Genomic DNA, 26,780 nt, shown 5'->3' on the forward strand with positions numbered 1-26,780 from the left:
GATCCATACTCCTCTCAGCTCCTGTCCCCCGCCTTCTCCCGCTACCCCTTCAGGTCTTGAATAATGAGGAATCTTTCAAACTCTTGTCTTAGGGTTCCGAATGTCTCGACCTCCACCGCTGCCTGCGCTTTGGATTCCGCAGATTTAGCGCTCCCTGGAGAAGGAAATCCGCCTCATCTCTATTATAAAAGATGTCCTCTATTCTAATCTGTGTCTTCCAGTCCTAGATTACCCTAAAACAGGACAAAAATCTTTCCACATCCACACTGTCATGGCATTTCACCTTCGGAGCGCTTTCAATAAGGTGACGACACATTCTACTGAATTCCAGCCGGTACAGTCCCCAGAGCATCAAACGGCATCATATGACAATCCGTCAAATCCTGAAAACGTGTTCGTAAATCTGATTTGAACCCTTTCAATAGGAGCACGTACTTGGTCCGATAAGGGATCAAAACCTGATCACAATGCTGCAACTGTGGCCTCATAGTTCCGTATTAGGGATAAAAATTACATCCTCTTTTGTACATTCCAGTCCTCTGGAATTGAATGGGTGGAGGGGAACGGCACAAAATGTCTGAACAGCGAATGCGTAACGAGACAAAGAAGAAGAGGTTTCACTCTGTGTCTGTACCAGGGAGAATGTGATGCTGGAGTGCGGAGGGAGCCTCAGCCTGTGTAATAATGGGTGGTGTGATGGGACGGTGTGGAGGGAGATACACTCTGTGTCAGACTCCGGGAGTGTGTGATGGGACGGTGTTGAGGGAGATTCACTCTGTCTGACCCCGGGAGTGTGTGATGCGACGCTGATGAGAGAGTTTCACTCCGTGTCTGACCACGGGAGTGTGTGCTGGGACGGAGTGGAGGGAGATTTACTCTGTGTTTGACACAGGGAATGTGTTGTGGGACGGTGTGGCGGTAGATTCACTCTATGTCTGAACCCGGGTGTGTGCGACGGGACGCTGTGGAGGGAGATTCACTCTGTGTCCGACCCCGGGAGTGTGTGATGGGACGGTGTGTAGGGAGTTTCACTCAGTGTCTGACCCCGGGAGTGTGTGATAGGACGGTGAGGTGGGCGATACTCTCTATGTCTGACCCCGGGAGTGTGTGATTGGACGGTGTGGAGGAAGAGTCAATCTGTGTGTGACACCGGGATTGTGAGATGGGACAGTCTGGAGGGAGATTCACGCTGTGTCTGACCCCGGTAGTTGTGTGAAGGGAGATTTATTCTCTGCCGGAACCGGTAGTGTGTGATGGGACGGTGCAGAGGGAAATTCCCTCTGTGTCTGAACCCGGAAGTGTCTGATGGGACATTGCGGTGGGAGATTCACTCTGTGCCTGAGCACATGACCGTGTGATGAGACCGTGTGGAGTGAACTTCACTCTGTGTGTAACCTCTGGAGTGTGTGATCGGACAGTGTGGAGGGCGATTTACTCTCAGATAGTGTGTACAGCGCAGAGGCTGTTGAGGGGGAAAATTGGTCTCAATCGTCTGAGATGCTTGGTAAATTGTGTACAGCATCGAAAAGTACAAACACAGGACCGAAGGTGTTGAAATTTCATGTGTGGAGTATAATGGATAAAGCGGCGCTTCTTTGGCAGGAGGTCAAGCGTGGGAATAAACGGAGACCTACACAGAGAGGCAGTTACATCCAAGATGGACACAGGTAACTGGTTGACAGCCGGGAAGGGGAAAGCGTTTCAGAAGCCAGTGCAGTGGTCATCCTCATCAGCAGCCGGTATAACACTTCAGATGCAGTCGGGCGTACGGACTAATAGAGGGAGGTCTCCGGTGGTCGGCTGTTTGGATTGGGTCTGCCTCCTGACTCAGAAGGCAAGGGGGGAAAGAAGAGACACGCTGCGGTGATAGGGGATTTGTGCGTTTTGGGAACAGACAGGAGTTTCGCCGTGCCAGAATGAGATTTCCGGATGGTATGTTGTCTACCGCTTGCCAGGGTCCGGGAAATCTCAAACCGAATCCTCAACACTCATCAGTGCGAGGGCCAGAAGTCACAAGTCTGTTCACTGAGGAGGTGTGATTAAATTAATTCTGTAATTTGTGAGGGGGAAGCGTCAGTCACATGCATCAGTATCAAAATGGAATAATGGGACTGACAGAGGCATCAGAGAGGAGCTTGCCCATGTAGACAGGAGGTGGGGACTGGATGGGATGCCGGCAGTCTGAAATTCCTGGTAATTTTACACAATGAACAGGATACACACGCCCCAACGAAGAAGAGGTTCTCATATGATAAGAGTAGACATCCGTGGCTGACAACGGAAATTAAGGATTGCAGTTAAGCCAAGGAAAGCTCATGTAAAATGGCAAAAGTGAGTAGGAATTGGATGACTTCAAAGCTTTTAAAATAAAACAAAAGGCAACAAGAAAGGCTCTGAAATTAAAAAAAAATAATACTGGAAAATATCTGTAATATGATGGTAAACTAGCCAATAATATAAAACAGGACGCTATAAGTTGTTTTAAAAAATCATTTTATCGGCACCCGTTGTTCTCGCTCGAACCAGTGACCTTCAGAATTTCAGCCTGAGTCTGGCCGTGTTCGTCTGTGATCGGACGGTGTGCAGGGAGCGTAAATCTGTGTCTCAGCCCGTGTGTGGCTGATGGGACTCTGTGTTCGACACAGTTGCGTGTGATGAGGAGCTCCTGCGAGAAGGAGGGAGGGTGGGTGAATGCCTTTGGTGGGTGTGAGGGGGGTTATGAGTTTGTCCGACACAGGGAACACGGGCCTGGATGGTGTTCCGCTCTGTGTCAGAAACCTCCGTGATAGGACGGTGTGGAAGGAACTTCTCTCGTTTACTGAACTCTGTGATATCTCCGGGTAGAAGGAGCACCATACTATGGTTGACCACGGGCGTGTGCGGCGGGATGAAGCAGAGAGTGTTTCATTTCCTATCTGACCAAAGGAGGTTGGATTGGGATAGTGCGGAGGAAGGTTCACTCGGTGTTTGACACAAGGAATGTATCAGAGTGTGAATTAGGGTTAGGGTCGTGTGTGATGGGACAGTGTGGAAGGTGCATTACTCTGTGTCTGACACCGGGAGAGGATGATGCAACCGTGATACAAGAGCTTCATTCTTCGTCTGTCCCCGAGAATCAGTGACGGGACATTGAGTGCGGAACACAAATATGTGTCTGACCCGTCAGTAAGTGTGTGTTTGAATGGGCCGCAGGTTCATTCACTCTGTAACTTTTGGGACGATACCGAGATAGTTTCATGGCATGTCTGATCTCGGGAATGTGTCGGAACGGTGTGGAGGGAGAATCACTCTGTGTTCGTCCACGGGCATGTGTGATGGGACGGTGCGGATGGAGATTCACTCTCTGTCTTACCCCGGGAGTTTGTGATGGGTCGGTGTGGAGAGAGCTTCATTCTGTCTCTGACACCGGGAGTGTGTGATGGGACGGTGTGGAGGGAAATTCACACTGTCTCTGACCCCGGGATTGTGTGGTGGGACGGTGTGGAGGGAGATTCACTCTATGTCTGAACCCGGGAGTGTGTGACGGGACGCTGTGGAGGGAGATTCACTCTGTTTCTGAACCCGGGAGGGTGTGACGGGACGGTGTGTAGGGAGTTTCACTCAGTGTCTGACCACGGCAAAATTGGCGGTAAATTGCATTTGGGTGCAAGTTAGAGGGTTTATCTCTTTGAATCTTTATATAGGAGAAGATTGGGTGATTTAAGGTTCAAAAAAAGCGGCTGTTGATTTGTTTTCAGATTAATTAAAGTTTATTTCTTTATAATCGCACAGTCAGAGCAGCAGTGATGGCAGGCAGGAGAGTTGAATTCTCCGCTTGCGAGATGTGTGAAGGCAGCGGAACCTCCAGAGTCCCCGACAACTTCACCTGTCAGAAGGTCATCCAGCTGCCCCTGCTCACAGTCTGCGTTTCAGAGTTTGAACTGGAACTGGCAGAACTCGGGCTCATTCCGGAAGCTGCGGGGGTGATACGGAGGTCATATAGAGAGGTATTTACCCTCATGGAGAAAGATACTGGAAACCGGGTGACAGACAGGAAGACGAAAGGTGTTAAACATCCCGAGCCACAGCAGAGATATCTTGTGGCCAACCCGCACAATAACAGGAGGACAACAGAGCGTGACCGTGTTTGGCCCACTATAAACCCTTTGACTTGCTGACACACAGTAACCCAGGAACTTCTATTAAACCCACACGACATAGGAGCAGAATTAGGACATCGGGACTGCTCGCCATTTCATCATGGCTGATCCATACTCCTCTCAGCTCCTGTCCCCCGCCTTCTCCCGCTACCCCTTCAGGTCTTGAATAATGAGGAATCTTTCAAACTCTTGTCTTAGGGTTCCGAATGTCTCGACCTCCACCGCTGCCTGCGCTTTGGATTCCGCAGATTTAGCGCTCCCTGGAGAAGGAAATCCGCCTCATCTCTATTATAAAAGATGTCCTCTATTCTAATCTGTGTCTTCCAGTCCTAGATTACCCTAAAACAGGACAAAAATCTTTCCACATCCACACTGTCATGGCATTTCACCTTCGGAGCGCTTTCAATAAGGTGACGACACATTCTACTGAATTCCAGCCGGTACAGTCCCCAGAGCATCAAACGGCATCATATGACAATCCGTCAAATCCTGAAAACGTGTTCGTGAATCTGATTTGAACCCTTTCAATAGGAGCACGTACTTGGTCCGATAAGGGATCAAAACCTGATCACAATGCTGCAACTGTGGCCTCATAGTTCCGTATTAGGGATAAAAATTACATCCTCTTTTGTACATTCCAGTCCTCTGGAATTGAATGGGTGGAGGGGAACGGCACAAAATGTCTGAACAGCGAATGCGTAACGAGACAAAGAAGAAGAGGTTTCACTCTGTGTCTGTACCAGGGAGAATGTGATGCTGGAGTGCGGAGGGAGCCTCAGCCTGTGTAATAATGGGTGGTGTGATGGGACGGTGTGGAGGGAGATACACTCTGTGTCAGACTCCGGGAGTGTGTGATGGGACGGTGTTGAGGGAGATTCACTCTGTCTGACCCCGGGAGTGTGTGATGCGACGCTGATGAGAGAGTTTCACTCCGTGTCTGACCACGGGAGTGTGTGCTGGGACGGAGTGGAGGGAGATTTACTCTGTGTTTGACACAGGGAATGTGTTGTGGGACGGTGTGGCGGTAGATTCACTCTATGTCTGAACCCGGGTGTGTGCGACGGGACGCTGTGGAGGGAGATTCACTCTGTGTCCGACCCCGGGAGTGTGTGATGGGACGGTGTGTAGGGAGTTTCACTCAGTGTCTGACCCCGGGAGTGTGTGATGGGACGGTGTGTAGGGAGTTTCACTCACTGTCTGACCACGGGAAAATTGGCGGTAAATTGCATTTGGGTGCAAATTAGAGGTTTATCTCTTTGAATCTTTGTATAGGAGAAGATTGGGTGATTTAAGGTTCAAAAAAAGCGGCTGTTGATTTGTTTTCAGATTAATTAATGTTTACTTCTTTATAATCGCACAGTCAGAGCAGTAGTAATGGCAGGCAGTTGAGTTGAATTCTCCTCTTGCGAGATGTGTGAAGGCAGGGAGACCTCCAGAGTCCCCGACAACTTCACCTGTCAGAAGGTCATCCAGCTGCCCCCTCTCACAGTCTGCGTTTCAGAGTTTGAACTGGAACTAGCAGATCTCGGGATCATTCAGGAAGCTGCGGGGGTGATACGGAGGTCATATAGAGAGGTATTTAAACTCATGGAGAAGGATACTGGAAACTGGGTGACAGACAGGAAGACGAAATGGGTTAAACAACCAGAGCCACAGCAGAGACATCTTGTGGCCAACCCGCACAATGACAGGTAGACAACAGAGCGTGAACGTGTATGGCCCACTATAAATCATTTGAGTTGCTGACCAACAGTAACCCAGGAACTTCTATTAAACCCACACGACATAGGAGCAGAATTAGGACATCGGGACTGCTCGCCATTTCATCATGGCTGATCCATTCTCCTCTCAGCTCCAGTCTCCCGCCTTCTCCCGCTACCCCTTCAGGTCTTGAATAATGAAGAATCTTACAAACTCTCGCTTTAAGGTTCCGAATGGATCGGCCTCCACCGCTGCCTGCGCTTTGGATTCCCCAGATTCACCGCTCCCTGGCGAAGGAAATCCGCCTCATCTCTATTATAAAAGATGTCATCTATTCTAAGCTGTGTCTTCTAGTCCTAGACTACCCTGAAACAGGACAAAAATCTTTCCACATCCACACTGTCATGGCAATTCACCATCGGAGCGCTTTGAATAAGGTGACCCCACATTCTACTGAATTCCAGCCGGTACAGCCCCCAGAGCATCAAACTGCATCATATGACAATCCGTCCAATCCTGGAAACGTGTTCGTGAATCTGATTTGAAACCTTTCCAATAGGAGCACATACTTTGTTCGATAAGGGATCAAAACCTGCTCACAATGCTGCAAATGTGGCCTCACAGTACCGTATTAGGGCTTAAAATTACATCCTCTTTTGTACATTCCAGTCCTCTCGAATTGAATGGGTGGAGGGGAACGGCACGAAATGTCTGAACCGCGAGTGCGTAACGAGACAAGGAAGAAGAGGTTTCACTCTGTGTCTGCACCAGGAAGAATGTGCTGTTGGAGTGTGGAGAGAGCCTCAGCCTGGGTCTAATCATGGGTGGTGTGATGGGACGGTGTGGAGGGAGATACACTCAGTGTCAGACTCCGGGAGTGTGTGATGGGACGGTGTTGAGGGAGATTCACTCAGTCTGACCCCGGGAGTGTGTGATGCGACGTTGTGGCTGCACATTCACTCTGTGTCAGACCCCGGGAGTGTGTGATTGGACGGTGTGGAGGGAGATTCACACTGTGTCTGACCCCGGGAGTGTGTGATGGGACGGTGTTGAGGGAGATTCACTCAGTCTGACCCCGGGAGTGTGTGATGCGACGTTGTGGCTGCACATTCACTCTGTGTCAGACCCCGGGAGTGTGTGATTGGACGGTGTGGAGGGAGATTCACACTGTGTCTGACCCCGGGATTGTGTGGTGGGACGGTGTGGAGGGAGATTCACTCTGTGTCTGAACCCGGGAGTGTGTGACGGGACGCTGTGCAGGGAGATTCACTCTGTGTCTGACCCTGGGAGTGTGTGATGGGACGCTGTGAAGGGAGTTTCACTCAGTGTCTGACCACGGCAAAATCGGCGGTAAATTGGATTTGTGTGGAAGTTAGAGGGTTTATCTCTTTGAATCTTTATATAGGAGAAGATTGGGTGATATAAGCTTCAAAAAAAGCGGCTGTTGATTTGTTTTCAGATTAATTAACGTTTATCTCTTTATAATCGCACAGTCAGAGCAGTAGGAATGGCAGGCTGGAGAGTTGAATACTCCTCTTGCGAGATATGTGAAGGCATGGAGACCTCCAGAGTCCCCGACAACTTCACCTGTCAGAAGGTCATCCAGCTGCCCCTTCTCACAGTCTGCGTTTCAGAGTTTGAACTGGAACTGGCAGAACTCGGGATCATTCAGGAAGCTGCGGGGGTGATACGGATCTCATATCGAGAGGTATTTACACTCATGGAGAAGGATACTGGAAACTGGGTGACAGACAGGAAGATGAAAGGTGTTGACACTAGGAAGAAGAGATTTCACTCTGTGTCTGTACCAGTGAGAATGTGATGTTGGAGTGTGGAGGGAGCCTCAGCCTGTGCCTAACTATGGGTGGTGTGATGGGACGGTGTGGAGGGAGATTCACTCCGTGCTTGACCCCGGGAGCATGTGATTGGACTGTGTGGAGGGAGTTTCACTCAGTGTCTGTCCCCAGGAGGGTGTGATGGGTCGGTCTGGAGGGAGATTCACTCTGCGTCTGACCCTGTGAGTGTGTGATGGGACGGTGTTGAGGGAGATTCACTCTACGTCTGACCCCGGGAGTGTGTGTAGGGACGGTGTGGAGGGAGATTCACTCTGTGTCTGACCCCGGGAGTGTGTTATGGGTTGGTGTGGAGGAAGATTCACTCTGTGTCTGACCCCTGGAATGTGTGATGGATCGGTGTGGGAGGAGATTCACTCTGTGTCTGCCTCCGGGAGAGTGTGATGGAGCAGAGTGGAGGGAGATTCACTCTGTGTCTGAAACCTGGGTTGTGTGATGGAACGGTGTGAAGGGAGATTCATTCTGTGTCTGATCCTGGGATTGTGTAATGCTGTGGTGTGAAGGGAGCCGTTGGGACAGCTTCCCGTCAGTTTTTGGGAGCTGGATGAATGTGTGCTTTCAAAAGCAGCCCCTCGCATTTGTTTCACCAACAACCAATCAACGAAACGGTTTCATTAGCAAGAAAAAGTATAGATACGACAGGGTGGTAGGTTCGTTTTCAGTACAGTGATTGTTTCCTTCTTTATAATGGTACTGTTAGAGCAGAAGTCATGCATGGCAGGACAGTTGAATGCTCAGCTTGAAAGACGTGCACGAAATGGAGACCTCCCGTGTCTCTGACGACTTTATCTGTGAGAAGGGCATCCAGATGCAGCGTCGAACCCTCCCCGTTAAGGATCTGGAACTGGAACGGGATGATCTCGGGATCATTCGTTAAACCGAGGAGCTGATAGAGGGGACGTATGGGGGTTAGTCTGACCCAATGTGCGGTTCACAGTAAACTGGGTGACAGCCAGGAGGATGAAACCTGTTTGAAAGCTAGGCCCGGTGCAGAGTGCCTGCTGTGGGCAATCTCCTCAATAACACGTAAACCACTTTTCATAGTTCTGCGTGGGAGGAGAGCGGTGCAGATGTACGTTTAGAAATATGTCTCACAGGTCAGGACTCTGGCAATGAGATTAGTTATGTGGCTCAGAAGGCAAGAGAATATAATACAGATTAACACGTGACTTAGATTTTGGAGTAGGAATGAGGAACTCCACAGCTGGATCTTTGAGGTCTCTTCCATGGAAGTTGCGACCTGTGCATAAGAGAAGGTTTCTCTGCAATCCTAGATAAATCGTCATTCAACTATACATGAATATCCATGTAGATAGAAATATAGAAAACGTACAGCAGAATACTGACCCTTCAGCCCACAATTTTTTGCCGAACATGTCCCTAACCTAGAAATGACTAGGACTACCTATCGCACTCTATTTTTCTCAGCTCCATATCTAAAAATCTTTTAAAAGACGCTTTCGTATCTGCCTACACCACCAATGCTGGCAGCCCATTCCACGCAGCCACCACACTCTGAGTAAAAAATCCTCTGTACCTACTACCTAGCACATTAATCTGTGTCCTCTTGTGTCAAACATTTCTGCTCTGGGAAAATGTCGCTGACTATCCGTACGATCAATGCCTCTCATTATCTTGTACACCTCTATCAGGTCACCTCTCATCATCCGTCGCTCCAAGGAGAAAAGGCCAAGTTCACTCAACCTATTCTCATAAGGCATGCTCCTCAATCCATGCAACATCCTTATAAATCTCCTCTGCACCCTTTCGATGGCTTCCAATTCCTTCCTGTAGTGAGTCGACCAGACCTGAGCACAGTACTCCAAGTGTGTTCTGCCCAGGGTCCTATAAAGCTGTAACATTACCTCCCGGCTCCCGAATTCAGTCCCACAATTGTTAAAGGTCAATACAGCATTCGCTTTCTCAAACACAGAGTCCGCAGATCTCTCTGATCCTCCACACAGCCAAGAGTCTAACTATGAATTCTATCTGGATATCCTTCCTGTCGTGAGGCGACAGAGTCACGCCCAGCACTGTAACTCTAGAACACTCTTCCCCGTAAACATAACACCTTCCCTCTCCAAAACACCTCTTCAACTCCGTCAAACACAACCTTTTCTACACAACTCCCAGTTACATAGAACATAGAATAGTAGAGCACATTACAGACATTTCGCCCACAATGTCGTGTCGACCCTCAAACACTGTGTCCCATTTAACTCCCCACCTTAAATTTCTCCATATACATGTCTTGAAGTCTCAAAAACTTCACTGGTGTAGCTGCCTCCACCACCGACTCAGGCAGTGCATTCCACGCACCAACAACTCTCTGAGTGGAAAACCTTTCTCTAATATCCCCCTTGAAATTCCCTCCCGTTACCATAAATCCATGACTTCTTCTACTGAGCAGTGATGTCATGGGGAAGAGGCACTGGCTGTCCACTCTGTTTATTCCTCTTAATATTCTGTACACCTCTAACATGTCATCTTTCATCCTCCATCTCTCCAAACGGTAAAGCCCTAGCTTCCTTAATCTCTGATCATAGTGCATACTCTCTAAATCAGGCAGCATCCTTGTAATTCTCCTCTGTACCCTGTCCAATGATTTCACATCCCTCCTATAGTGAGGCAACCAGAACTGGACACAGTCCTCCAAGAGTGGCCGTACCAGATATTTATCCAGCTGCATCATTGCCTCGCGACTCCTAAATTCTGTCCACCACTTATGAAAGCTTACAGCCTTTAAGCTTTCTTAACTACCCTATCTCCTCTGTACCCTTTACCGTGACACACTGTCTCCACTTCACCACCCCCGTCTCCGTCATCCATCCCTCGTTTACAAACAATCCCGTCTCTGTAACCCAGTGACTTTCCTGCACATTGCGCTTTCTCCATCATCCCGTGCTTTCCCTACGCCCCTCCCCGTCTTCGTGATACACTCCAACTGCTAAACACTCCCTATCTACGACGCCTCCCCCCAGCTCCGTACTCTCGCCTCTCTCTGTGTCTCAGGCGATTGTGGGGAGTATGAAGGAAAGATGACTTTTAATATTACACCTCCCCCTTTCCAGAATATCTTGTGAGCTTCTCCACAATCTGTATGCACAGGCTGGTCGTGTGGTTTCACACCACTTGCGTCAGAATCTGCAATTGTAACACCCTTTCCCTGGCGTCCTTTCTCCTCCCCTTCCTTCCTCTTGCCGCAGCACACCAACTGGTCACACCATCTCCTAGAGACACACACACAATTCGACACCACCGGAAACCCGAAAGGCTTGTTATGGGTGAGTGGGGAGAACGGAGGAGGGAGAGGGTTGCGCACTTTTACTGACTCCAGTCGAGTGTGCTGCGATGGTGCGGGAGTGACTTCACGTGTCTCACCCGGGGAGTGTGTGATGGATTGTTCCGCAGGGAGCGTTACTTTGTGTATGTTTCCAGGCCTGTGTGATGGTGTTGTACGGAGGGTATCTCGCTCTGTCTCTGACTCATAGTTATGGGTCAGTGGATTTCGGTGTTTAAAAAGACTCCGATCAGAGGTAGAGAGCAAGAAAATGGTAACTCACAAGTTCTGCTCCAAAAGCTGCAATCAGAACGACCTTTCTGTGGCCTCCAGTTATCTCCCCATCCTTCCTCTTCCCTCAGAACACTATTCCTTCTTTATGATTCTTAAATGTGTGAGTGAGCAGCCAGAGGGCCTGGTCCATACCGGTTCCAAGGACATCGGTATAAATAAAGTTGTGGATTTCCAAACTGAGATCAGGGATTTACCAATTAAATTAAAGGACAGGACAACTGCCCGTCCCCGTGAGCCCAGGTACAGGAAGACCCTACAGATTAGCACGTGGCTCAAGTGTCGACGTATGTGAGAGGGTTTCAAAATATGTCATAACTGTGTATTTTTTAAAGGAAGGTGGGATCTGTACAAAAGAGATGGAGGACAGTTTGCACATAAACTGGAGGGGAGCTGATTGTTTGTCAGTACTGGGCATGAGAGTTTTCGGGTGAATTGTTGAACACGAGTAGCAGGGGGATGGGATTCAGTGTTCCAGAGCAGATAGCGGAGTTGGTGTGGAGACGGATGTTGTAAAGAACTCAGACAGAGATGGGGATCAAAGGGTTATTTCAAAGCACGAGCTTTAAAGAAAGGCAGCTGAGCTGCCCAGGGCATGAATCCACACACTGAGATATGATATTCCGGCCATGACTGTGACGTGGTTGCAAGAGGAGAAAGCGGAACAGCGCGTAATTTCAGGGTTCCCTATCTTCAGACGTGAGAAAGCGGAAGGATTTACAGGAGAAGGGGTGACATTACTGGGCAGAGAATATGTCACGCAGTGTACAGTCAGAACAGACAAGAGAACTCGACTAGGTGAGGCTTTATCGGTGGAAAAGAGGAATAAGAAATGTATGGCCGTGATCATGCGGCGACATTGTAGTCCAGACAACATTCTGCTGGATTAGGATAAACAAACCTGTAGAAAGATCTCAGACTGTTGCTGAAGTATAAGATTCTAATATCGGGAAATTTCAGCTTTCCACGTGTTAACTGAGTCCCAAATTGCAAAAAGACCAGTGGGAGAGAGTTTGCCAAATTGTTCAGGGAAGATTCCTTAATCAGTACGGAGAAATCCCAACGAGAGAGAGAGAGAGAGCAATACATCCTCTCCTACTGTGGAATGAGACAAGCCAGGTGTCAGAGGTTTGTGCAAGGGAACGCCTTTAATCTGGTGATCAAATTGCCATTCATTTCAAGGAGGTTATGAAAAGGGATTGGTCCGGTCCTCGGGTTTGGATTCTAAATTGAAGAATGGCGAAATTTACCTTCGATCAGAATGAATCTGGAAAGTGTGGATTTGGCCAAGTTGTTTTTTGTCTGGTAAAGGTGATTTTGGTCATTTGAAACCCAAGCGCAGTGTAATCTCAGTGTAGAATGGAACGACCTATGCAGTGCATAGTGGGAACTGCGAAAGGAGAGAGGGATTTTAGTGTACTAAAAGTCTGCCAAAGGACTAACACACGCGTCACCTCAGCAACGACACACCCCTTACCGTGACACCGACACGTCCTTCATCGTGACACTGATACACCGTCACGGCCTACGTCATAATACTGCCGCACACCTCCCCGTCTCTACTGGCTGTCTCCTCGCTGACAAACCTCCATTTCTGCGTAACGAACCAACCTCCTTATCCTTCCGCGCATGCGGCACATAGCCCTCTCCTGCAACCCAGCCCGTTTCCGTTATCACATCCCTCCAATGCACCGCTCCATGCCTCCATGACCCAGTCGACGACACCTCTCCTGCTCTGTCTTCAGAGCGAAGATTGATGAGGGAGTGGGAGAGTTATGGTCAGTTGTCATTCCTCCCTGTTTCCACCCGAATATCGACCTCTCGCTTCTCAAACTCTCCAGTGCTCAGTGCGGTTGATCCGATCATGTGGTTCCACTCCAATTTCCTGCAGTGGCTCTAATCTCATCACCTCGTCCCAGCAAAGCGCTCTCCAACCATTCCGGCCTCTGTTCTCCACATCGCGTTCTCTCTCTCTCTCTCTCTCTCTCTCTCTCTCTCTCTCTCTCTCTCTCTCTCTCTCTCTCTCTCTCTCTCTCTCTCTCTCTCTCTCTCTCTCTCTCTCTCTCTCTCTCTCTCTCTCTCTCTCAGTCTCTCTCTCTTTCTCACACACACACAAACACACCATCTGTTGGAACGCCGAAGTGCTGGCGATGGTGAGAGGGGAGGGAGATTCGGCATTTTATTTTCTGAAATCCGGTAGCGTGAGCCTGGGTGGAGCAGGGGGAAAGGGGCGGACTGCACAAAATGTCTGATCCCAAGAGGGTAATACGAGAGAGTGTGTACGGAGCTCCCCTCTGTGGCTGAACCCTGGCAGTGTGTGATGAGATGGTGTGGAGGGAGAATTACTCAGTGTCTCACTCCGAGTGTGTGTATGATAGGGCGCATCATTTATTGACTGACGCCCGGAATGTATTTGAGACGAGAAAGAGGGAGCTTCTCTCTGTGTCTGTACACGGGTGTGATTGCACAATGTGGAGAGATCTTCACTGCATGCTGAACCAGGGAATTTTATACTGGATCGTTGTGGGGGAGGCCTCACTCGGTGTCTGACCCAGTGAGGAAGATGGGATGGTAGGGAGTGAGCCTCTCTCTGAGTCCGAGTCAGAGGGGCAAGTTATCTCGGTGTCTGACTCAGTGAGGGTGATGGGATGGTAGGGAGTGACCCTCTCTCTGAGTCCGAGTCAGAGAGTCAGGTGATTTCGGTGTCTCCAGACAGAGATCAGGAGCCAGGTCAATGTCATTCACACGGCTCTGCGAGTGGCCATGAAAAGCAGCGATTAGAGAAAGAATCTGCGTTTAAACAGCAACTGCTCAGAGTCCGGGAATCATTAGCAAGGGCAAATAAATATATGGCCGGTGCAAGCGGAAAGGCCATTACGGGAGTGGGCAGTGTTATTGTGGGGATTTGTGGCTTTCGTTCTTTCAAACTTCAAGGAGAAGGCACAGATCTGTTTATATTTTTCTTTCAGTTTAATTATTGTTTCCTTCCTTATAATCGGACAGTTGAAGCAGTAGGCAATGTCTGGCCGGAGCTTTGAAAACTCTTTTTGTCGGACACGGGACGGCAGGGAGATCTCCTGTGTCTCGGATGCCGCTTCTCACTCTCGGGGCTAAGGAGCTGGAGTTGGAACTGAATGAAGTCCGGGTCTTTGGGGCAGCTGAGGGGGTGATAAGGAAGGTATATTGGGAAGTAGTTAGACCCACCGTGTAGGACTGTGTAGGACCGTACAGTCAGGAGGCTGAACAGGGTTAAACAGCCAGAAAAGAATATACATGTGGCCAAACTCCTCTGCAATAGGTGGATTCTGAGAGGCCATTATTCTGCAAAGGTATAGCGGGTAATTTGAAGCACAAGTGCCATTTCAACTCCGTCGCCAAAGGAAAGGCCCGGACCGTAAACGGTGGGAAGTGTTGGGGGAGAGGGCGACTTCAGTGTACACTGTTGGGATACACACATTGTGAATACTGAGGAGAGCCGGGGAAACGAGCGAAATGACAGATACGAATTGGGACAGAGTTTAACGGTTCCGAGTATATACATTGGGGTCTGTTCCCCGGTTACGGGAAGAGTGTGGGGGTCTTCGGAGAGAATGCAGAAGAAATACACCGGGACGCTGCCTGGAATAGACAGTATAATCTATAAGCAGATAGACCAGACCAACTATGCAATCCACTAGAGTGGAGTCTGTGGGGAGACTGATACAGGTCTGTATCATTACGAGAGAGGGGTAAACGAGGCAACTGGTGTATTAGTCTCGAGATACAGGGAGACCAGACAGACGGTGTATTAGTCTAGAGTGGCGGAGACTGAGGTAATAGGAGATACAGGTCTATATCATTATGAGATATACAGGGAGACCAGACAGACGGTGTATTAGTCTAGAGTGGCGGAGACTGAGGTAATAGGAGATACAGGTCTATATCATTATGAGATATACAGGGAGACCAGACAGACGGTGTATTAGTCTAGAGTGGCGGAGACTGAGGTAATAGGAGATACAGGTCTATATCATTATGAGATATACAGGGAGACCAGACAGAGGGTGGATTCGTCTGGAGCGGTGAAAGGCAGGAGCATGTACAGGCATCGGAGGCAGATGGACATAGTGTAGGCCGAAAGGATTTCACTGGAATAGTACAAAATTACAGTCGATGGGCCTGTTCTTTTCCGTGATTTACGTTCACTGCTATTCAGGAGGGGAGAGACTGATTTGAACTCTGAGAGTGTGAAGAGCAGCGCTGGATTATATCAGGGAAAATGACGATTAACAATGCTGCAGAACCATTTCTTTCACAGACGACATTGACAGTGAACGACCCACAAGGAGAGACAGATCCGGCTCAAGCATACGGCTAATCTACGTTTTAACAGCGACCCTCATTATCACGGGTATCTGCTGGAGGATTCATGGTGAGTTTAACACCAGCCGGAAAGACCGAACCGCAGAGAATAAAAATTGCCACTGTTACAGCGACACATTCCCAACATTAACCAGAAACACCCTTCACTCTGATACGAAGACACCCCTCAATGCGGTACTGACGGGCCGCTTACAATGACTACGACACATGCCTCACCAACACAGAGCTCAACGTGATACCGACACAGAACTGGCAATCACAGAACCAGAGAACATTACAGCACAGAAACAGGCTTCATGTCCCTTCTTGTCTATGCCGAACCATTTTTACTGCACCGTTCCACTGACCTGAACGTAGATCATATCACTGCATACCCCTCTCATCCATGTACATGTCCGTTCTTTTACATATGTGATAAATGTGAGCCTGCATTCACCAATTCAAATGACAGCTCATTCAACGCTCCCACTCCTCTCTGTGTGAATAAGCCCTCCCCCCAATGTTCGCTTTAAACTTTTCGCCCTTCGCTCTTAAACCATGTCTTCTGTTTTTATTTCTCTCCCCTAAACGATGGAAAATGCCTGCTTGCATTCACTCTTTCTATACCGAAAATAATTTCATATACCTCTATCAAATTTCCCTCAATTTTTTACGCTCTATGGAATAAAGTCCTAACTTATGAAACCTTTCTCTGTAACTCTGTTTCTCAATTCCCGGCAACATTCTTCCAAACCTTCGCTGCACTCTTTCAAACGTATTAATATCTTTCCTCTAACGAGGTAATCAAAACTGCACACAATACTCCATATTCGGTCTCACCAATATTTTATGCGACCTCCCCGTCACATTCCAACTCTTAGATTCAGTATTTTGAAATTCTAAAGGCCAATGTGCCAAAAGCTCCTTTTACGACACTGCCTACCTGTGACGCCACTTTTATTATGTATTATGTATTAGGAATTAGGAATTATGTATCTGTATTCACAGATCCCGCTGATCTACTGCACTCCTCAGTGCCCTACCTTGTATGTTCTACATTAGTTTATCCTTCCAAAGTGCAATACCTCACACCTGTCTGCATTAAACTCCATCTTCCATTTGTCATCTCATTTTCCAGCTGATCCAAATCGCTCGGCAAGTTTGCAAAATCTTGTTCACCTTCTAGTACACCTCCAAACTTTGTATCATCAGAAAATTTGCTTATCCATTTCACCAAATTATCATCCGGATCATTGATATAGATGTCAAATAACAATGGATCCTGCACTGATTCCTGTGGCATACCACTATTCACAGGCCTCCACTCAGGGAAGCAATCCTCCACTACCACACTCTGGCTTCTCTGATTGAGCCAAAGTATAATCCAATTTACTATCTCACCATGTCTACCTAGGGAGTGAATCTTCCTAACTAACCTCCCATGAGGGATCTTGTCAAAGGCTTTACTCCACTGCCTTCCCTTCATCCAGATTCCTGGTAATTTTCTCGAAAAATATTAGAGATTATTAGAGATATTAGAGAAATATTAGAGAATCTATTAGATTCGTTAATTATGATCTACCACGTCAGTTTAATATTAATCTTAATATTCCTCCAATAAGTTACCTGCTACTGACGTCAAACATAACGGCCTATAATTTCCCGGATTACATTTAGAGGATTTTACTTAAACAACGGAGTAAAATGAGCTACCCTCCCATCCTCTGGTACCTCACCCGTAGATACCGACATTTTAAATATATCTGCCAGGGCCCCGGCAATTTCAACACTGCTCTCTTTCAAGGTCCGACGGAGTAATCTGTCAGGTCATGGGGATATATCTACGCTGATTTGCCTCAAGACTTGTTTGGCTTGCAGTCCTCGCATTGAAATAGACACACCACAGAAGATTATTACCACCACACACAACCCTTCTATTTCTGACTTTGCTCGAGCTTTTAGCATCATATATTTTCACCCCCGTTCCACTATCTGCTCTTACACTCTGGTTCCCAAACCCTTGCAAATCCAGTTTAAACATTCCCCAGTAACACTAGCAAACATCCCTGCAAGGATACTGGTAGTTCAGGTGTAAACAGTTTCTCTTGTAGAAGTACCACCTGTCCAGAAGAGGTCCCAAATATCCAAGAATCTGAAACCCTGACCCCTACAACAGGTCCACAACCACGTGTTCATTCTCCAGTGCATCCTACACTTACCTTCACTGGCACGTGGCACAGGAAGCAATCTTGAGCTCACTATCCTCGAGGTCCTGCTTTTTAACTTCATACCAAACTCTCGATACTCACACTTCAGGACCTCCTCACTCTTTCTTCCTACGTCATTTGTACCGCTGTGAACTATGACATCTGGCTGCACATCCTCTCACTTCAACATGCTGTGCACGAGCCCAGAGACATCCCTGACCCTGGCACCCGGGAGGAAACAAACCTTCCGGGATTTTCTGACACGACTGCAGAACCTCCTGTCTGTACCTCTGACTATCGAGTCCCCTATCACTATCTCTCTGCTCATCTACCCCCTCCCTTCTGCACTGCAGAACCAGACTCAGTAGCAGAGATCCAGCAGCCACAGCCTGTCATTCCCAGGCAAGTCATTCCCCCCCTTCAACAGTATTCAAACCGGTATACAACTCGCTGAGGGGAATGGCCACAAGGGAACCATCCTCTGTCCGCCCTTTTCCCCGCCCTCGACTGACGATAACCCATTTACTCCTGGCTTGCTTACTATTATCTTTAAACTGCTCATTCTCGGAAATGATCTGGAGGTCATCTAACTCATGCTCCAGTTCCCTAACGCGGTTTATTATGAGATGCAGCTGGATGCACTTCTTGCAGGTGTCGTTGTCACGGAGGTGTCCCTGAAATCCCACATCCGGCAAGAGGAGCATTCCAACATCCTGCCTGGCATTCTCTCTACTCCGAACTAACAAACCTTGCCGCAAACGACATTTGATAAGGTTCCACACGGTAGGCTTATTCAGTAAGACAGTAGACATGAGATCCAGTGAAGTTTGTTCGTGGATTGAGAATTCGTTTGCTTGCAGAAAGCAGAGGGTCGTTGTTGAGGGAGTACCTTTGGCTTGGACGGCTGTGGCTAGTGATGTCCCAGAATGATCGGTTCACGGACTACTGTTTTTCGTGACTTTTATTAACGACCCGGATGTGGGGGTTGGCAAGTTTTCAGATGACGCGAAGGATTGTGGTGTTGTGGATCGTGTGGATGACTATCAGAGGTTGCAGAGATTAGATTAATAGGATGCAGAATTTGGCGGAGAAGTGGCAGATGGAACTCGAACTGGAAAAGTGTGAGCTGATACACTTCGGAAGGACAAACTCCGAGGTTGAGTACAACGTAAATGGCAGGATGCTTGGTAGAGTGGAGGAACAGAGGGATCTGGAGGGGACATGTCCCCAGATCCCTGAAAGTTGCCTCATAGACAGACAGGGTAATTAAGAAAGCTTTTGGGGCGTTCGCTTTCATAAGTCGAGGAACTGAGTTAAAGAGCCGCGATGTAATGATGCAGCTGTATAAAACTCAAGTTAGGCCACACTTGGAGTATTGTGTCCATTTCTGTTCGCCTTACCAGAGGAAGGATGTGGAAGCATTGGAAAGGGTATAGAGGAGATTTAGCAGGATGCTGCCCGGTTTACAGAATATGCAATATGTCCAGCGATTAAGAGAGCTAGGTCTTTACTCGTTAGAGAGAAGGAGGATGAGAGGAGACATGATTGAGGCATACATGATATTAAGAGGAATAGATAGAGTGGACAGCCAACGCCTCTTCCCTGGGTACCACTGCTCAATAGAAGAAGACATGGCTTTAAGGTATGGGGTGGGAATTACAAGGGGTATATCAAAGGAAGGAATTTTACTCAGCGAGTGGTAGGTGCGTGGACTGCACTGCCTGAGTCAGTGGTGGAGGCAGATACACTAGTGAAGATTAAGAGGCTCCTAGACAGGTATAAGGAGGAATTGAAAGTGGGGGAGTGGCTGTGGGAGGCTGTGTTTAAGCCTCGGCACAACGTTCTTGGGGCCGGAGGGCCTGTACTGTAGTGTACTATTCTATGTTTTATGTTCTGTAACATAGACGCAACCTTTAACCGTGATAAAAACACGGTCCTTACCGTAAGAAAATCAAGACTCATTCTGACACTGACACGCCATGCACCATAACATCAACAACACTCTCACCGTAGCACGGTCCCGACCTTCAACGATACACAGATACACTCCTAACCGCAACACTGACACGAACTTCGCCGTGATACACACGTTGCAGTCACACTGACCACAACGTAGCCTTCTCTAATATCGACATGCCCCTGACCGTGATCAGCATGATCCTCTCTGCACTGCACCGTGACAAAGACTCACACGTCACTGTCATACCCCTTGCCGAGACAAGGTCACCCTTCAACATAACACCGATGCACCGCTCACTGAGACCCACACCTCACCCCGACACAGGAACACCCTCACCGCGATACCGAGACCGAAATTCACACTGACACCGAATAGCGCAGCGTGACCCTCTGGCACACACCGTGGCCATGACATGGCTCTCTCACCGTGACACAGACATATCCCTCTCTGTGAGACCAGCACACCCCACACCATGACACAGGTATTACACCCACGGTGACACCACAAGGCCCTGACACCCTGATATTTTCCTCGTCTTGACATCGAGATACACTTCATTGTGAACCGGTACACCTCTCGCCAGGGCACAGAAACACCTATCACAGTGACACCGACACGTCCCTCACAGCAACTCGGACATGCCCCGCACGATACTGACGCAGACCCTCAACATAACGTCAACAAAATCTTCACCGGGACATTGATGTACCCCTCAGCATGACACAGACTCACCCATCAAGGTGGCGCCGACGCCTCTCACTGTGACACCAGCACATCCTTCACTGTGACACCCTTCACCGTGACACTGACACAACATTCTCTGTGACTCGTTCGGTAGCGTGACGCTGACTCACTTGTCACTGTAAACGCTAAACATCCCTCACCATCTCTCTCAGTATCACAGATTCGTCAGTCTATGGAAACCTGCCACCGAAACTACCATGAGTTAAACTCAACCCTTCAATCCAAGCTTTTTGCGCACAACTCTAATCTGTCCGACCTTAAGCAAATGCACAGCGATCTCCGTCACCATTTCTGTGAATTATTGACCAGCAGGAGAGGTGAGGCATCATCCCCCTCTTTCACCCTCTCCCCATCACAGGGCAGGCATGGAGAGAGGAGGCGTCACGCTGTGCTTGACATCGGCAGTGTGTGATAAGACGATGTGGAAGGCGGAACACCTAGATTCTGACACCGGAAGAGAGTGTCAGGACGTTGTGCAGGAAACTTCACTACACGTCTGACCACTGGAATGAGTGTCTGTTCCTGACTCAGAGAGTGTTTGAAGGGACAATGCAGGCGGAAGCTTGACTCCTCGTCTGACCCCGGGGATTTATAAAAGATAGTGTGCACTGAGTTTCACTCCACGTCTAACGCCTGGAATGTGTGATGGGTCCGTGGAGAGAGAGATTCAGTCTGCGTCTGGCCGTGTTAGTGTGTGATCGGACGGTGCAGGGATCTTAAATCTGTGTCTCACCCCGTGTATGTATGATGGGTATGTTGTGTTTGACACAGTGCACATGTGATGAGAAGCTATGGCGGGAATGGGGGATGGGTCAGAGGTTTTATGGGTGGGGTCTTGCGGGTGTCTAACACAGGGAACGGTAACGCACAGGGCACTACTGCTCAGTACAAGGGGACATGGCTTTCAGGTAAAGGGTGGGAAATTCAAAGGGGATATTAGAGGAAGTTTTTTTTTACACAGAGAGTGGTTGGTCCGTGGAATGCACTGCCTGAGTCAGTGGTGGAGACAGATATACTAGTGAAATTTAAGCGACAAATAGACAGGAATATGGAGAAAATGAAGGCAGCGGGATATATGGGAGGAAGGGATTAATTGCCGACACAACATTGTGGGCCGGCCTGTACTGTGCTGTAATATTCTATGTTCTATGTTCTATTCACTCTGTGTCTTGACCCCGGGAGTGTGTGATGGATTGTGTGGAGGGAAATTCACCGGGCCTGATCCTTGTTAATTTACAGTGTGACGTTACGGAGGGATATTAACACTGTGCCTGACCTCAGGTGTGCGTGATGGGACAGCTTGCAGGGAATTTCCCTCTATGTGTCGCGCCGGGTGTGTGACACGCCAGGTGCGTGTGATGGGGTAGTGTGATGGGAGATTCACTCTTTTTGTCACTGTCCCTTGTCCCTGATTTTCAGAACAAACGTGTTGCAAGGACTGGATCACAAATAAAGACCGGTGTTATTTCGTTTCCACGTTTGAAACATCTTTCCGCAGAGCGATGCAAGAATGTTCAAACCGTGATTCAAGGCTGTTGGAAATCAATTCAAGGGATGAAGCGGTATGTGTCACAGCACGGGAATATCCCACAGTAACACAGGAATCATCACACACTCCCGGGGTCAGAAGGAGAGTGAATTGTCCTCCACACCGTCCCATCACACACACCCGGGGTCAGAAACAGAGTGAATCTCCCTCCACACCGTCCCATCACACACTCCCGGGATCAGACACAGAGGGAATCTCCCTCCACACCGTCCCATCACACACTCCCGGGGTCGGACACAAAGTGAATCTCCCTCCACACAGTCCAATCACACAATCCCGGGGTCAGACACAGAGTGAATCTCCCTCCACACCGTCCCATCACACACGACAGGGGTCAGACACAGAGTGAATCTCCCTCCACGCCGTCCCATCACACACTCCCGAGGTCAGACTCAGAGTGAATCTCCCTCCACGTCACCCCATCACACACTCCCGGGGTCAGACACAGAATGAATCTCCCTCCACGCCGTCCCATCACACAATCTCGGGGTCAGACACAGAGTGAAGCTCCTTCCAGACAGACCCATCCCAGATTGCTGTTGTAATCAGCTGAGAGAAGCTCCGCACATATTCTTCGGTTCTAGACATTAATCAAGTAAATTTTACTTCACAGAGCTTTGTATCCCACAATCTTCTGGACAGCAAACCTGTTTACTGGATTGGAAAATGTGAAAACGGGTGAGATTATAACTAATCTGTGGGGTGAAAATTTGTTATTGACATAGTCCTGACGGGAGAAAATGGGATTTCTTTACGGAGTGCTGTAGCTTTGTCGTAAAAGGGTGGGGCATTGAGATCTGTTTGTAGTCTGTACGTGGCAGAGGGTAGGGTGGCACAATGGGTACATTTTGGGGCCGACACGCGTCTGTCGGGGAAGGGCACTGCAGTGGGAATATTTCGAAAACTGCCAGGGGGCAGTGGGGAGAGATCAGTGACAGAGATTGTTTTGTATTGACGCATGTGGGTGAGGACAGCACGGTTCAGTGAGATTATTTTGGAGATCATCGCCGGGCTGTGAGGAGAGGGAGCAACAGTGGGAATAGTTTGGTGAACGACATAGATCTGAGTGGCGAGAGTGGGAAAACTGTATTAGTTTGTGGACCAATACAGGGCGATGGAACACACTTGCTTAACGAAATTAGTTTGCGTACTGAGCCAAGGATGTGAGAGAGATGGTGCCGGTGGTATAAGTCTGGAGGTGGACCAGAGGCTATGGGGAGAGCGCGGTGTAGTGGGATATGTCAGGAGACAGACACGAAGCTTTGGGTAGAGGAAGGGGCAACGAGATGAACCTGGAACCACACAGGGCTGAGGGAAGAGTGTGGAACAGTGGGATTCATTTCGGGACAGCCATAGGTCTGTGGGGAAACGGTGGGACCGTGGGGTTTGTTCGGGGACTGAGACAGATCAGAGAGGGGAGGGTGGGCCTGTTCGATTCGTAGTGGACTGAAAGGGGACTGTGGTGAGAAAGCGGTTCGGTGGGATTAGTTTGGGGGATATGGGGCTGTGGGGAAACTTTGGGTCAGTACGATTAGTTAGGGAACTGTCACAGGATTGTGGGGAGACATTGGAGCCGCGGTGTCAGCCTGGGTACTGGCACTGCCGTGGGGGAGAGTGGTTGAATGGGATGAGTTTGGGGACTCACACAGGCAATTAGGAGAGATCGAATTCATGGGATTAGCTTGAGGACGGACTCCGCTTGAGTCCTCCACTGAAGCTGATTTGTCTCTGTTGAAATTGTTTAACCCTCTGGGATAGGAATGTGCACCGGAGTCTCCTGTTCAAGGCGTCCTCCGGAACGCGCGTCTGCAGACAGTGCGGAAGCAGTAACACTTGTGATGGTGATTGGCGTTTCATCTGTGAGAGGTCGGCCCCAGTGTTCCCGGATATTCCTGAAAAGATCCAGCGTCTTTGCCAACAGCCAGTGGAGTCGACATGAATCAAGTGACGACCCCCATTTTCTCCTCCTTCTCTCCCCTTCTCTCTCACTCTTAAATCCTATCAAGTTCCCGCCCCAAACTCTCTGCCCCTCCCTCCTACTCCATTTCCTCTTGTTGCAACCACATTCTCCCCACCAGACACCGACAAATCCCTCTCGCCGTCTATCCCCTTCTTTCTCGCCATTCCCACGTCCCGCTATTCCCAACTCCCTCTACATTTCTCTCTACCACCTCACTTCCCCTTATTTCATCGAACTTTCTCCGCTCGCTCTTTCTCTTCTCCCTCTGCACACCTCTTACTCCTCTCTCCGCTCCCCCAGACACTCTCTCTCCCCTCCCCGTTCTCTCTGAACCCTCCGTCTCCCTGATCTCTCTCTCCCTCTCTCTTTCTGCTTTCCACTCTCTCTCACCTCAATACCGTGCCTTCCGGATCTCGATAACCCGACCCTGGGTGAAAGTTTGTCCGCATTCCCTCTGTCTGTTCGCCTCTTGTACCACGGCAACGTGACCTCCCGACTCCTGTACTCAGTGTGACTGGTGAAGACCAACAGCCAAGTGTCCTGTACACCCTATCGGATGTTTTCCACAGGAATTGCTATTTCATTTATTATCTGAAACTTATACCGCCTAGAATTTGCTCTTTTGATGCATCAGTTCGGAGCAAAAATGTACAATTTATGTAAATTTCAAATATTAATAAACACCGCAAAGATGTCGAGTTCTTGCTGATGCGACTGTGTGGATGCAGTTTCATTCACCGTCTGGCTCTGGAATTGCGTTATACGACTGTGAGAGGGAGCTTCACTCCTTTTCCAAAACGTTGCGACAGTGTGGAGGGAATTCCACTCCTTGCCGGACCCCGAACATGTGATGTAATGTTGGTGAGGGTACTTCACTCAGCGTCAGACTCCGGGTGTGTAAGATGGGATGGTATGGAGGAGTCTCGCTCAGGTGATGACTGACGGTGTCAGAGACTCATATTTATATTTTCCCCTTGGGACAGCCTCCAATCAGATTCCGAGAGCGGGAAATGTGTGCATTATAAACCAGTGCCTCGCGTTTGTTTGAACAACAACAAATCCGCAAGGCGGGTTCATCAGCAAGAGAAAATAAATATAGAAACAAAGGAACATAGAAAACCTACAGCTCAATGCAGGCCCTTCGGCCCACAATGTTGTGCCGAACACGGTCCTACCTTAAAAGAATTACTAGGATTAACTATAGCCCTCTATTTTTCTAAACTCAATGTACCTATCCAAAATTCTCTTAAAAACCCGATCGAATCCGTTTCAACCACGGTTAGCGACAGCCCATGACACACACTCACCACTCTCTGAGTAAAAAACTTACCCCTGACATCTCCTCTGTACCTACTCACCAGCACTTTAAACCTGTGTCCTCCAGTGGCAACCATTTCAGACCCGGAAAAAGCCTCTGACTATCTACACGATCAATGCCTCTCATCATTTTGTCGTTATACGATGACTCTCTGTCAGGTCATATTGGGAGGAAAATAGACCGAATGTTCAGTTGACGATGCATTAAGAAACTCAGGGAACGACCTCTCGACCTAGGCAGTAAACTAGGCACACAGGCCTCACTACTACACAGACACACCCCTCACCGTGACACCGACACATCCCTCACTACTACACAGACACACCCCTCACCATGACACCGACACAGCCCTCACTACTACACAGACGCAACCCTCACCGTGACACCGACACAGCCCTCAACGGGACATGAACGCGCCACTCATCGTGACACTGGCACACCGACACGCCTTGCAGCATAACATGAACACACCGCTGAACGATACGGACGCAACGTCACGACCTTGACTCACCTCAAGGATTATTCTTACATCGGCCTTCGAGACGGAGGTCACAGAAGAGAAGGGGGCGAGCAGAGCCAAACATGGTGCCCCCTCTGACGTCTTTTCCAACTGCAACGCGAATTTCCAACTCGTGTACTTACTCAACTGCAACCCCCTTCGTCTTAGTCAACTCCTCCCTCTCCGATATTAGAACCGTTCCCTTTCACCAAAATCCTACCAGATTCCATGACTCCCTCCCTCCTGTGCACCGCTACACATGTCAGTTGTTCTTGCTTCTCCTCCTCATCCCCTCCCCCGTCTCTGTCAGTTCCTCCCTCTTCCCCAATCCAGGTTCCAGTCAGTCTGTCCTTTCCAATCACCCTCGACCATCTCCATGACCCCCTCGCTCCTGTACACACCGCCAGTCTCTGTCACCACCCGCAGTGCCTGCACACTACCCTGTATCCGTTCAGCCCCTTCCTCCCCTCCGACTCCCCTCGTCGTCAACCCTTGTTCCCCATCGACCAAACTCGCCACAGTCTAACAGTACATCCTCTACGTCACCACCCTCCCCCGTTGTCGTCATAGCTTCCCTTCTACACACCTCGTCTCCATTACTGCCTTGTCCCCTACACCTCACGCCGTCTCTGTCATCCCCCCTTCCCCAACTCCTCTCCCCGTCTCTCTGAAACGCTGCGTCGTGTGCAGTCTTCCACGTTTCCGTCATCCCGCTCCCTCCTCTACCCCGCTCCCTTTCTGTGTTAATGTGAAATTGTGAGGAAGAGAGAGAGAGAGGTGACGTCTGGTGTTACACCACCACACAACAACACCCTCCACCCGATGCCGATTTCCCCTACCTTCATTTCCATCACCGTCATTTTCTTTTACACACCTCGCCTCCATCAACCCTCCCGTCTCCCGCACTACTTGCCGTCTCCGTTATCTCCTTCTTCCCC

At 49.1% G+C, this 26,780-nt stretch overlaps 1 protein-coding gene across 1 annotated transcript; it reads left to right on the forward strand.

Annotated features, from left to right (window-relative positions):
• Positions 1–20,702: 20,702 nt before the first annotated feature.
• LOC132387117 (C-type lectin domain family 9 member A-like) lies at positions 20,703–24,243 on the forward strand. The gene is made up of 4 exons (XM_059959472.1): positions 20,703–20,833; positions 21,936–22,078; positions 22,679–22,743; positions 23,824–24,243. Exons 1-4 carry the CDS (start codon positions 20,782–20,784, stop codon positions 24,002–24,004), a joined length of 441 nt encoding a protein of 146 aa, XP_059815455.1. The 5' UTR covers positions 20,703–20,781; the 3' UTR covers positions 24,005–24,243.
• The last annotated feature ends 2,537 nt before the right edge of the window (positions 24,244–26,780 follow it).

The sequence above is a fragment of the Hypanus sabinus genome, unplaced genomic scaffold (assembly GCF_030144855.1).
Source record: "Hypanus sabinus isolate sHypSab1 unplaced genomic scaffold, sHypSab1.hap1 scaffold_154, whole genome shotgun sequence".
Classification (NCBI taxonomy): domain Eukaryota; kingdom Metazoa; phylum Chordata; class Chondrichthyes; order Myliobatiformes; family Dasyatidae; genus Hypanus; species Hypanus sabinus.

Bases quoted from the DNA above. Each gene is read 5' to 3' on its own strand.
- LOC132387117 (XM_059959472.1), top strand. From the start codon at position 20,782: ATGCACAGCGATCTCCGTCACCATTTCTGTGAATTATTGACCAGCAGG. The intron at 22,079-22,678 runs GTATGTGTCACA...TTTACTTCACAG, and splicing joins TCAATTCAAGGGATGAAGCG to AGCTTTGTATCCCACAATCT. The intron at 22,744-23,823 runs GTGAGATTATAA...CCTCTGGGATAG, and splicing joins ATTGGAAAATGTGAAAACGG to GAATGTGCACCGGAGTCTCC.